The 12277-nt window shown below is 51.7% G+C and overlaps 1 protein-coding gene across 1 annotated transcript in view; it reads right to left on the minus strand.

Annotated features, from left to right (window-relative positions):
• Positions 1–32: 32 nt before the first annotated feature.
• The window catches only part of LOC144671814 (actin-like protein 6B), a 40137-nt gene continuing 27892 nt past the window's right edge, over positions 33–12277 (minus strand). The window contains exons 11-14 of the mRNA XM_078533863.1: positions 11228–11308; positions 10365–10460; positions 1400–1486; positions 33–652 (exon numbers count right to left, since the gene is read on the minus strand). Of these exons, the coding sequence (XP_078389989.1) occupies positions 572–652; positions 1400–1486; positions 10365–10460; positions 11228–11308 (345 nt within the window). The 3' untranslated portion in view covers positions 33–571. The remainder of the gene's footprint in view (positions 653–1399; positions 1487–10364; positions 10461–11227; positions 11309–12277) is intronic.

Raw genomic sequence — 12277 nt, forward strand, 5'->3', positions numbered from 1 at the left:
ACCAGATGGGTTTGTTATGACAATCCGGTAGTTGCATGGTCACCATTATTCCAGTTTTATTAATTAATTGAATTTAAATTCCCCTAGCTGCCATTGGTGGCATTTGAACTCATGCCTCTGGATCATTAGTTTAGGCCTCTGGATTACCAGGCCAGGAAATAAACCCCCCCTCTCTACTACTGTAGCCCGAGAAATGTGACCGTTACAGCCATCGGTGGTTGGTTACCAAGGGCAGAAGGTGAAGGGAGCTCTGGGCCCTTGAGGCCTCTTCTGTCTGGGGACAGATTAGGCCTTTGGGTGGAGGCCTCTGCTGAGACTTGGCTCAGCCTTGGTGGCCAACTCTGGGCTCTCTTCTTTCAGGCCCAGCTGTTGAAATTGGGTGGCTCAAAGCTGGGCCCACTAGCAGAGACGGGCCTAGTTAAGCATGCGAGACAAGTCGGAGGGAAAAGCCAAGGCCAAAAGACCCCGGGCGGGCCTGTTGGGTATGGATAAGGAGGGCGAAGGCTAAAGGTTGACTTTCAGGCAGATCTATGGGCAGCTAATGGAAGTCCTTTCTGTTTGGTTCTCCTGCTCAGGGGCATTTCCTTTCCACGCACTGTTTGCCCCCCTCCTCATATTCCTGTTTGGAAATCCACATCTGCTGGAAGGTGCCCTGTGCAAAGAGAGAAAGCTCAGCATGAGAAACAAACATGTCCCTTACTGACACAATTGGCCACACCCGCCGTCTCCCCATATCCCTCACTCCCACCGTCTCCCCATATCCCTCAGTCCCGCCGTCTCCCCATATCCCTCACTCCTGCCGTCTCCCCATATCCCTCACTCCTGCCGTCTCCCCATATCCCTCACTCCCACCGTCTCCCCATATCCCTCACTCCCGCCGTCTCCCCATATCTCTCACTCCCACCGTCTCCCCATATCCCTCACTCCCACCGTCTCCCCATATCTCTCCCTCCCACGGTCTCCCCACATCCCTCACTCCCACCGTCTCCCCATATCCCTCGCTCCCACCGTCTCCCCATATCCCTCGCTCCCACCGTCGCCCCATATCCCTCGCTCCCACCGTCTCCCCATATCCCTCGCTCCCACCGTCACCCCATATCCCTCGCTCCCACCGTCTCCCCATATCCCTCCCTCCCACCGTTTCCCCATATCCCTCCATCTAACCCACCCTCTACCTCTCCATATCTCTTGAATCTTATAAGACCCTCTACCAGCATAAATCCACAGCAGAAATCACAGAAAGATCCCAGTGAATATAAAATGCTGAACATCAAATATCTGGAGATATTGATTGGTTAATGGTTACAGTGTTTTACAACACATTATCAGATCCTGTAACTGTCTCAACATGCAAGAACGACATAGCATTAAAAATCTGCACGGTAACAGACTGACTCACCAGCGAGGCAAGAATGGAGCCACCGATCCAGGGACTGAACCGCCGCTCCACTGTGCTGTTATTGGCTATCAGCTTCAGCCGCATACTCTGATTGGAGGAGGGAAAATGGCAAAATGGAGGAGAAAATTAGGATTAATCAACAAAGTTCATTCCCCATTCACGCTCTGACCCTCTCTCTCCCCATTCACACTCTGACCCTCTCTCTCTCCATTCACACTCTGACCCTCTCTCCCCATTCACACTCTGACCCTCTCTCTCTCCATTCACACTCTGACCCTCTCTCTCCCCATTCACACTCTGACCCTCTCTCTCCCCATTCACACTCTGACCCTCTCTCTCTCCATTCACACTCTGACCCTCTCTCCCCATTCACACTCTGACCCTCTCTCTCTCTATTCACACTCTGACCCTCCCTCTCCCCATTCACACTCTGACCCTCTCTCTCCCCATTCACACTCTGACCCTCTCTCTCCATTTACACTCTGACCCTCCCTCTCCCCATTCACACTCTGACCCTCTCTCTCTCCATTCACACTCTGACCCTCTCCCCATTCACACTCTGACCCTCTCTCTCCCCATTCACACTCTGACCCTCTCTCTCCCCATTCACGCTCTGACCCTCTCTCTCCCCATTCACACTCTGACCCTCTCTCTCTCCATTCACACTCTGACCCTCTCTCTCCCCATTCACACTCTGACCCTCTCTCTCCCCATTCACGCTCTGACCCTCTCTCCCCATTCACACTCTGACCCTCTCTCACCCCATTCACACTCTGACCCTCTCTCTCCCCATTCACACTCTGACCCTCTCCCCATTCACACTCTGACCCTCTCTCACCCCATTCACACTCTGACCCTCTCTCTCTCCATTCACACTCTGACCCTCTCTCTCCCCATTCACACTCTGACCCTCTCTCTCTCCATTCACACTCTGACCCTCTCTCTCTCCATTCACGCTCTGACCCTCTCCCCATTCACACTCTGACCCTCCCTCTCCCCATTCACACTCTGACCCTCTCTCTCCCCATTCGCACTCTGACCCTCCCTCTCCCCATTCACACTCTGACCCTCCCTCTCCCCATTCACACTCTGACCCTCCCTCTCCCCATTCACACTCTGACCCTCTCTCTCCCCATTCACACTCTGACCCTCTCTCTCCCCATTCACGCTCTGACCCTCTCTCTCCCCATTCACGCTCTGACCCTCTCTCTCTCCATTCACACTCTGACCCTCTCTCTCCCCATTCACACTCTGACCCTCTCTCTCCCCATTCACACTCTGACCCTCTCTCTCCCCATTCACGCTCTGACCCTCTCTCACCCCATTCACACTCTGACCCTCTCTCTCTCCATTCACACTCTGACCCTCTCTCTCCCCATTCACACTCTGACCCTCTCTCTCTCCATTTACACTCTGACCCTCTCTCTCTCCATTCACGCTCTGACCCTCTCTCTTCCCATTCACACTCTGACCCTCCCTCTCCCCATTCACACTCTGACCCTCTCTCTCCCCATTCACACTCTGACCCTCTCTCTCCCCATTCACACTCTGACCCTCCCTCTCCCCATTCACACTCTGACCCTCTCTCACCCCATTCACACTCTGACCCTCCCTCTCCCCATTCACACTCTGACCCTCTCTCTCCCCATTCACACTCTGACCCTCCCTCTCCCCATTCACACTCTGACCCTCTCTCACCCCATTCACACTCTGACCCCCCCTCTCTCCCCAATCACACTCTGACCCTCTCCCCATTCACACTCTGACCCTCTCTCACCCCATTCACACTCTGACCCTCTCTCTCCCCATTCACACTCTGACCCTCTCCCCATTCACACTCTGACCCTCTCTCACCCCATTCACACTCTGACCCTCTCTCTCTCCATTCACACTCTGACCCTCTCTCTCCCCATTCACACTCTGACCCTCTCTCTCTCCATTCACACTCTGACCCTCTCTCTCTCCATTCACGCTCTGACCCTCTCCCCATTCACACTCTGACCCTCCCTCTCCCCATTCACACTCTGACCCTCTCTCTCCCCATTCGCACTCTGACCCTCTCTCTCCCCATTCACACTCTGACCCTCCCTCTCCCCATTCACACTCTGACCCTCCCTCTCCCCATTCACACTCTGACCCTCTCTCTCCCCATTCACACTCTGACCCTCTCTCTCCCCATTCACGCTCTGACCCTCTCTCTCCCCATTCACGCTCTGACCCTCTCTCTCTCCATTCACACTCTGACCCTCTCTCTCCCCATTCACACTCTGACCCTCTCTCTCCCCATTCACACTCTGACCCTCTCTCTCCCCATTCACGCTCTGACCCTCTCTCACCCCATTCACACTCTGACCCTCTCTCTCTCCATTCACACTCTGACCCTCTCTCTCCCCATTCACACTCTGACCCTCTCTCTCTCCATTTACACTCTGACCCTCTCTCTCTCCATTCACGCTCTGACCCTCTCTCTTCCCATTCACACTCTGACCCTCCCTCTCCCCATTCACACTCTGACCCTCTCTCTCCCCATTCACACTCTGACCCTCTCTCTCCCCATTCACACTCTGACCCTCCCTCTCCCCATTCACACTCTGACCCTCTCTCACCCCATTCACACTCTGACCCTCCCTCTCCCCATTCACACTCTGACCCTCTCTCTCCCCATTCACACTCTGACCCTCCCTCTCCCCATTCACACTCTGACCCTCTCTCACCCCATTCACACTCTGACCCCCCCTCTCTCCCCAATCACACTCTGACCCTCTCCCCATTCACACTCTGACCCTCTCTCTCCCCATTCACACTCTGACCCTCTCTCTCCCCATTCACACTCTGACCCTTTCTCTCCCCATTCACACTCTGACCCTCTCACCACATTTACACTCTGACCCTCTCTCTCCCCATTCACACTCTGACCCTCTCACCACATTTACACTCTGACCCTCTCTCTCCCCATTCACACTCTGACCCTCTCTCTCCCCATTCACACTCTGACCCTCTCTCCCCCCATTCACACTCTGACCCTCTCTCTCCCCATTCACACTCTGACCCTCCCTCTCCCCATTCACACTCTGACCCTCTCTTTCCATTCACACTCTGACCCTCTCTTTCCATTCACACTCTGACCCTCTCTCTCTCCATTCACACTCTGACCCTCTCTCACCCCATTCACACTCTGACCCCCCCTCTCCCCATTCACACTCTGACCCTCCCTCTCCCCATTCACACTCTGACCCTCTCTCTCCCCATTCACACTCTGACCCTCTCTCTCCCCATTCACACTCTGACCCTCTCTCTGCCCATTCACACTCTGACCCTCTCTCACCCCATTCACACTCTGACCCTCTCTCACCCCATTCACATTCTGACCCCCCCTCTCTCCCCAATCACACTCTGACCCTCTCCCCATTCACACTCTGACCCTCTCTCTCCCCATTCACACTCTGACCCTCTCTCTCCCCATTCACATTCTGACCCTTTCTCTCCCCATTCACACTCTGACCCTCTCACCACATTTACACTCTGACCCTCTCTCTCCCCATTCACACTCTGACCCTCTCACCACATTTACACTCTGACCCTCTCTCTCCCCATTCACACTCTGACCCTCTCACCACATTCACACTCTGACCCTCTCTCTCCCCATTCACACTCTGACCCTCTCTCTCCCCCCATTCACACTCTGACCCTCCCTCTCCCCATTCACACTCTGACCCTCCCTCTCCCCATTCACACTCTGACCCTCTCTTTCCATTCACACTCTGACCCTCTCTCTCCCCATTCACACTCTGACCCTCTCCCCATTCACACTCTGACCCTCTCTCTCTCCATTCACACTCTGACCCTCTCTCTCTCCATTCACACTCTGACCCTCTCTCTCCCCATTCACACTCTGACCCTCTCTCTCCCCATTCACACTCTGACCCTCTCTCTCCCCATTCACACTCTGACCCTCACCCCATTCACACTCTGACCCTCACCCCATTCACACTCTGACCCTCCCTCTCTCTCCATTCACACTCTGACCCTCTCTCACCCCATTCACACTCTGACCCCCCCTCTCCCCATTCACACTCTGACCCTCTCTCTCCCCATTCACACTCTTGACCCTCTCTCTCCCCATTCACACTCTGACCCTCTCTCTCCCCATTCACACTCTGACCCTCTCTCTCTCTCCCCATTCAGGCCCTAACTCTCTCTTTATCGACTCTGCTATTCGCTCCCTCGATGCCCTGCCTGCGTCCATGCCGTGCCTCCTGGTGGAGCTGCTCTCCAACAGGGCTTGAGCGCTACTGCAGCTGTTGTTACCCGCTGGGAAAACTGGCCACTGGTCCTACATGAAATGGAATTCCTTTTCCCCTCTGGCTTCACTGAGACCTGCAAGCTCTGGCTATAACAGGACTGGAGTAGGAGTCTCAGCTGGGATTAGGCAGCTCACATCAAACCCAGCTGACATATTGTCCCCCGCTGTGTGGTAGGATCATAGAAGGAGGCCATTCAGCCCATCAAGTCTGTTGTGTAAAACCTTCTCAATGTCTGAAAAGGTGGGAACGTGCAGGGATGCAGGGAGAGGGTGGGGCAATGGCAGTAGGTAAATTGCCCTTGAGGAGAGCCAGCACGGACAAAATGGGCTGAATGGCCTTCTCATGTGCTGTAACAATTCCCTGTCCACACCAGACCACATCCAGCCTCATCATTTGGAGGTTAATGTGCATATCCAAGTACTTTTTAAATGTGCTTAAAAATTCCTAAGACCTCCAGTTGGTCGTGCCTTTTTTGTTTTATGTTTCGGAGTAAAAGCTAAAGTGTTAAAGATTGTTGAAAGCAATTTTTACAGCTTTTCCTGTTTATTATTTGTGAAAGGTTGTTGCTACAGTGCCCTGCTATTCAATCCTCCCGCCACTGGTTCCGCTGTAGTGCGGCGCTCACACGGGAGATAAATAGCCTCCTGCTATTCAATCCTCCCACCACTAGTGCCGCTGTAGTGCGGCGTTCACACGGGAGATAAATAGCCTCCTGCTATTCAGTCCTTCCACCGCTGGTGCCGCTGTTGCACGGGGTTCACTCGGGTGATAAATAGCCTCCTGCTATTCAATCCTCCTACCACTGGTGCCGCTGCAGGGCAGGTTACACCGGGGAGATTAAGTGTCCAACTAGAGTCATAGAGGTCTACAGCACAGAAAAAGGCCCTTCAGCCCATTGAGTCTGTGCCAGTCAAACAAGTACCTAACTATTCTAATCCCATTTTCCAGCACTAGGCCCATAGGCTTGTATGCCATAGCACCGCAAGTGCACATCTAAATACTTCTTAAATGTTATGAGAGTTTCTGCCTCTACCACCCTTTCAGGCAGTGAGTTCCAGATTCCCACCACCCTCTGGGTGAAAAAAATTCTTCCTCACATCTCCTCTAAATCTCCTGCCCCTTACCTTAAATCTATGCCCCCTGGTTATTGATCCCTCCACCAAGGGGAAAAGTTCCTTCCTGTCTACCCTACCTATGCCCCTCATAATTTTATATACCTCAATCATGTCCCCTCTCAATCTCCTCTGCTCCAGGGAAAATAACCCCAGTCTATCCAACCTCTCCTCATAACTAAAACTCTCCAGGCCAGGCAACATCCTGGTGAATCTCCTCTGCACTCTCTCTAGTGCAATCACATCCTTCCCATTATGCGGATTCCAGAACTGCACGCAATACTCTAGCTGTGGCCTAACCAGCATTTTATACAGTTCCAGCATAACCTCCCTGTTCTTATATTCTATGCCTTGGCCAATAAAGGCAAGTATCCCACATGCCTTCTTAACCACCTTACCTACCTGTCCCGCTACCTTAAGGGACCGATGGACATCAAGGTCCCTCTGATCCTCGGTACTTCCCAGGATCCTACCATTCATCGTGTATTCCTGTGCCTTGTTAGTCTGCCCAAGTGCATCACTTCACACTTATCCGGATTAAATTCCATTTGCCACTGATCAGCCTATCTGACCAGCCCGTTTATATCTTCCTGTAATCTAAGGCTATCCTCCTCACTATTTACCACCCCACCAATTTTCGTGTCATCCGCGAACTTACTGATCAACCCTCCTACATTCAAGTTTAAATCATTTATATATTCTACAAACAGCAAGGGACCCAACACCGATCCTGTGGAACCCCACTGGACACAGGCATCCAGTCACAAAAACACCCCTCGACCATCACCCTCTGCTTCCTGCCACTCAGCCAATTCTGGATCCAATTTGCCAAATTGCCTTGGATCCCGTGGGCTCTTACCTTCATTATCAGTCTCCCATGCGGGACCTTATCAAAAGCCTTGCTGAAGTCCAAGTAGACTACATCAAATGTATTGCCCTCATCTACACACCTGGTCACCTCTTCGAAAAATTTAATCAAATTGGTCAGATATGACCTCTGCTTAACAAACCCATGCTGACTGTCCTTGATTAAATCCTGCCTCTCAAAGTGTAGATTAATTCTGTCCCTCAGAATTGCTTCCAAAAGTTTCCCCAGCACTGAGGTTAGACTGACTGGCCTGTAGTTCCCTGGTTTATCCCTTCCTCCCTTCTTGAATAACGGTACCACATTGGCTGTCCTCCAGTCCTCTGGCACCTCTCCTGTGGCCAGAGAGGTATTGAAAATTATTGCCAGTATCCCTGCTATCTCCTCCCTTGCCTCACTCAACAGCCTGGGATACATTTCATCTGGGCCTGGAGATTTATCTATTTTTAAGCCTGCCGGTCCACTTAGAACCTCCTCCCTTTCTATGCTAATTTCTTTAATTATATCACAGCCCTTCTGCCTGATTTCCATACCCACGTCGTCCCTCTCACTTGTGAACACCGACACAAAGTATTTATTTAGAACCCGACATACATCTTCCAGCTCCACACACAAATTACCACTATGGTCTTTAATGGGCCCTACTCTTTCCCTAGTCAACCTCTTAATCTTAATGTACTTGTAAATTAACTTTGAATTTTCCTTTATTTTACCTGCCAATATTTTTTCATGCCCCCTTTTTGCTCTCCTAATTTCCTTTTTAAGTTCCCCCCTACACATTCTATACTCCTCTAGGGCTTCCACTGTTTTGAGCCCTCAGTATCTGCCATAAGCCTCCCTTTTTCTCTTTATCCAATCCTGTATATCCCTCGAAGTCCAGTGTTCCCTGGATTTGTTGGTCCCACTCTTTGTCTTTACTGGGAATATGTTGGCCCTGTACTCTCCCTATTTCCATCTTGAATGAGTCCCACTGCTCTGATGCGGATTTACCTAAAAGTAGCTGCTCCCAGTCCACTCTGGCCAAATCGTATCTGATTTTATTAAAATCGGCCTTCCCCCAATTGAGAACTCTGATTTCTGGCCCATCCTTGTCCTTTTCCATAACAACCTTGAATCTAACAGAGTTATGATCACTATTTGCAAAATGCTCCCCCACTGATACCTCTACCACTTGCCCAGCTTCATTCCCTAAAATTAAGTCCAGGACCACCCCCTCTCTTGTAGGACCTTCTACGTACTGACTTAAAAAGCTCTCCTGGATGCATTTTAAGAATTCCGCTCCCTCTAAACCTATCCCTCTATGACTAACCCAGTTAATGTTGGGGAAGTTGAAATCCCCCACTATTACTACCCTATTATTTTTACACTTCTCTGAAATTTGCCTACATATCTGCTCTTCTATTTCTCTCTGACTGTTTGGGGGCCCATGGTGCACTCCCAGTAATGTGATTGCTCCTTTTTCGTTTTTAAGCTCTACTATTGAATCCTCCCAACACTGGTGCCGCTGTGGTGCAGGGGGAGTCAGTCCTCCCACCACTAGGTGGGGTGGCGTATTCCTCGGATATAAATAAACGTCCTGCTATTCAGTCCTCCCACCACTGGTGCCGCTGTCGTGCAGGGGACAGCGGGGTGGTTAATAGATCCTGCTATTCAGTTCTCCCACCACTGGTGCCGCTGTCGTGCAGGGTACAGGGTACACCGGGGAGGTTAATAGATCCTGCTATTCAGTCCTCCCACCACTGCTGCCGCTGTAGTGCAGGGGACAACGGGGAGGTTAACAGAGACTGCTATGCAGTCCTCCCACCACTGGTGCCACTGTAGTGCAGGGTACACCGGGGTGGTTAATAGATCCTGCCATTCAGTCCTCCCGCCACTGGTGCCGCTGCAGCCCGACCCAAACCCGCCATTTTTGGCCTGCCGATGAGCAAGGCCACGGGAGGTTGATGAGCGAATGAGAGACCTCTGAACCCAACGCCCTTGGAAGCCTAAAAAATACTTATGGAGAAGGTTAGGAAGCAAAGCAGTCAGGGACTTATGGTTTCGTCTGAGCTGCAGCCAGAATTTACAAATTTGCCAAGTTTCCTTCCTTCGACAACATCAGTGGGCCTCAGGATGGGTCTATCTGTCACATTCAGGCAATTGCGGCTTGACGAGCTTAGAGGCTCTTGAGGAATACTAGACCATGCATTAAAATAGCGCAATGCCCCGTTATGAAACAGAGCGTCGCCACACGAACCGTGAGCAATGCCAGCGGGAGGGCTGCAAAGAAAGGAGGTTGCCTTGAGTGAAAATCGGGCAGGATTCCACCTCCTTTTATATCAGAAGGAGCTGAAAAATCTACAGAGAGACCAGACGATGTGCAAGAAAACACATGAACCGTGGCTGCCATTTTACGTTATTGAGCCCAGCTGAAGTCACGTGCTGTTCTTTTAACTCGGCCCACTCCGTCATGATTGTGGCTAGCTTCTACCAGCTCATGGCGAATGTACCCGCCAATGTGCGATGATTGGCTGTTTTCAATCTCGCAGACCATGCCACACCCTGCTCCCGCCCTCGCCATCAGAAGGGGGATGGAGCAAGCCCACAGCCACACAATGGAGTTCGGGCCTCGTGTATTTGCTGAAGGCGGAAATCCTGTTTTGTAAAAAAAAATAAAGGGCTTGTCTCCCCGCCACCGTACTCACTGGAGGGGTTTTCTGCGAGAGTTCCCGGTTCAGCCGGTCCGTGAAGCCTTGAAGCAAGGTGTTACCCCCGGTGACGATCACGCTGCCATACAGGCCCTGCCGGAAGACAACAGCGACGGGTTACACCCAGGTGACCAGCTCCAGGCCATCTTTCCCAACCCTTTCCCATCTTATAGAGAGGGACTAAATAGACTGACATCACTCAAAACGCACAAGTCACCCAATCCAGATGGAACGCATGCTGGACTACTAAGGGAAGTGAGAGTGGGGGATATCAGAAGCTCTGACCACCATCTTTCATTTCCCTTGGATATGCGAGTAGATCCCAGAGGACAGGGGGACTGTAAATATTACACCCCTGTTCAAAACAGAAGGGGAGTGGGATAAACCTGCTGACTGCAGGTCAGTCAGAAGGCATTAAAAACTACTAGAGAACGGTTGTCGAGGACAGAGTTAATTCTCACTTGGAGAAGCGTGGATTAACGAAGGGATGGGTTGGATCTATACTCATGGGAGTTTAGAAGAATGAGAGGTGATCTTATTAAAACAGATAAGATTCTGAGGGGGGAGCTTGACAGAAACGTTTTCTCCTGTAGTACAAATTGTTGTGATTGTTTGAAATTTGGCATTCTTGCATTTGTCCCTGTGAAAAAGCTTCGGCGACATGCCTCTTTTCAGCAACGTTCAAATGAAAGGACATTGATCTAAGTTATGATAGTCTCTTAAATATAAGACGGGGAGGGGCGTGCGTTCTGCTGGGCACCTCCTGTTACAATACTGAGCAAACACCGGGCAATCTACTTTCTGTCATACAGCTTTCTGGCTCTGTGGCAAAGCTCGAGATGTCCTGCCGACACACTCACCGGCCGAATATCGATGTCACACATCCCAATGCTGGTGGTGACGACATGACTGACCCCCAGCATCGTATTCCCCGACAGGCCCTGGGAGCACAGAAACAGGAAGGTCAGAATACACAAGTACAGGTGGTGTAGGAGCAGAAGCAGACCACGCCGATCCTCCAGCCCGCTCCGCCATTCAGTACGATCACAGCTGATCCTCTACCTTCGACTCCGCTTTCCCGTCCACCCCCCCCCAAATCCCTCGCCCAAAAGCGGAATCCTGCGGATGCTGGAAATATGAAACGAAAAGAGGAAATGCTGGGAAAACTCAGCGGGGTCTGACAGCATCTGCGGAGAGAGAAATAGAGTTAACGTTTCGAGTCCGTATGACCCTTCTTCAGAGCTTCAGCACATTGAGAAAATCCCAACGTGCGTACACCCTTAATGCTATTAACGCTGGGAAGTTTAAACTTCTGATTGGCGGTTTTACCCTGGCCCAGCTGCTGCACGGTCCCTGTGACAATGGGGTCAGATGGCCAGAATCACAGAGACTTGAGCTGTTTTCACAATACATTCCCTGGTTTTCACACAGTAAGTAAAGCCTGCTGGGCAGATTAACTCTAAGTAAATCAGATAGAGTGTCAAAGGACAAGGACACCTGCAGCATCTCCTGCAATATTCATCCACACCACCCCCCTCCGACAATGTTCACCCCCCCCCACCCCCCCGACAATGTTCACCCCCCCCACCCCCGACAATGTGAGGGAGGGGGGATGAACACTGTCAGAGGGGTGAGGGAGGGAGTGAACACCGTCAGAGGGGTGAGGGAGGGAGTGAACACCGTCAGAGGGGTGAGGGAGGGAGTGAACACTGTCAGAGGGGTGAGGGAGGGAGTGAACACTGTCAGAGGGGTGAGGGAGGGAGTGAACACTGTCAGAGGGGTGAGGGAGGGAGTGAACACTGTCAGAGGGGTGAGGGAGGGAGTGAACATTGTCAGAGGGGTGAGGGAGGGAGTGAACACTGTCAGAGGGGTGAGGGAGGGAGTGAACATTGTCAGAGGGGTGAGGGAGG

The sequence above is a fragment of the Cetorhinus maximus genome, chromosome 34 (assembly GCF_964194155.1).
Source record: "Cetorhinus maximus chromosome 34, sCetMax3.hap1.1, whole genome shotgun sequence".
In the NCBI taxonomy this organism is placed as follows: domain Eukaryota; kingdom Metazoa; phylum Chordata; class Chondrichthyes; order Lamniformes; family Cetorhinidae; genus Cetorhinus; species Cetorhinus maximus.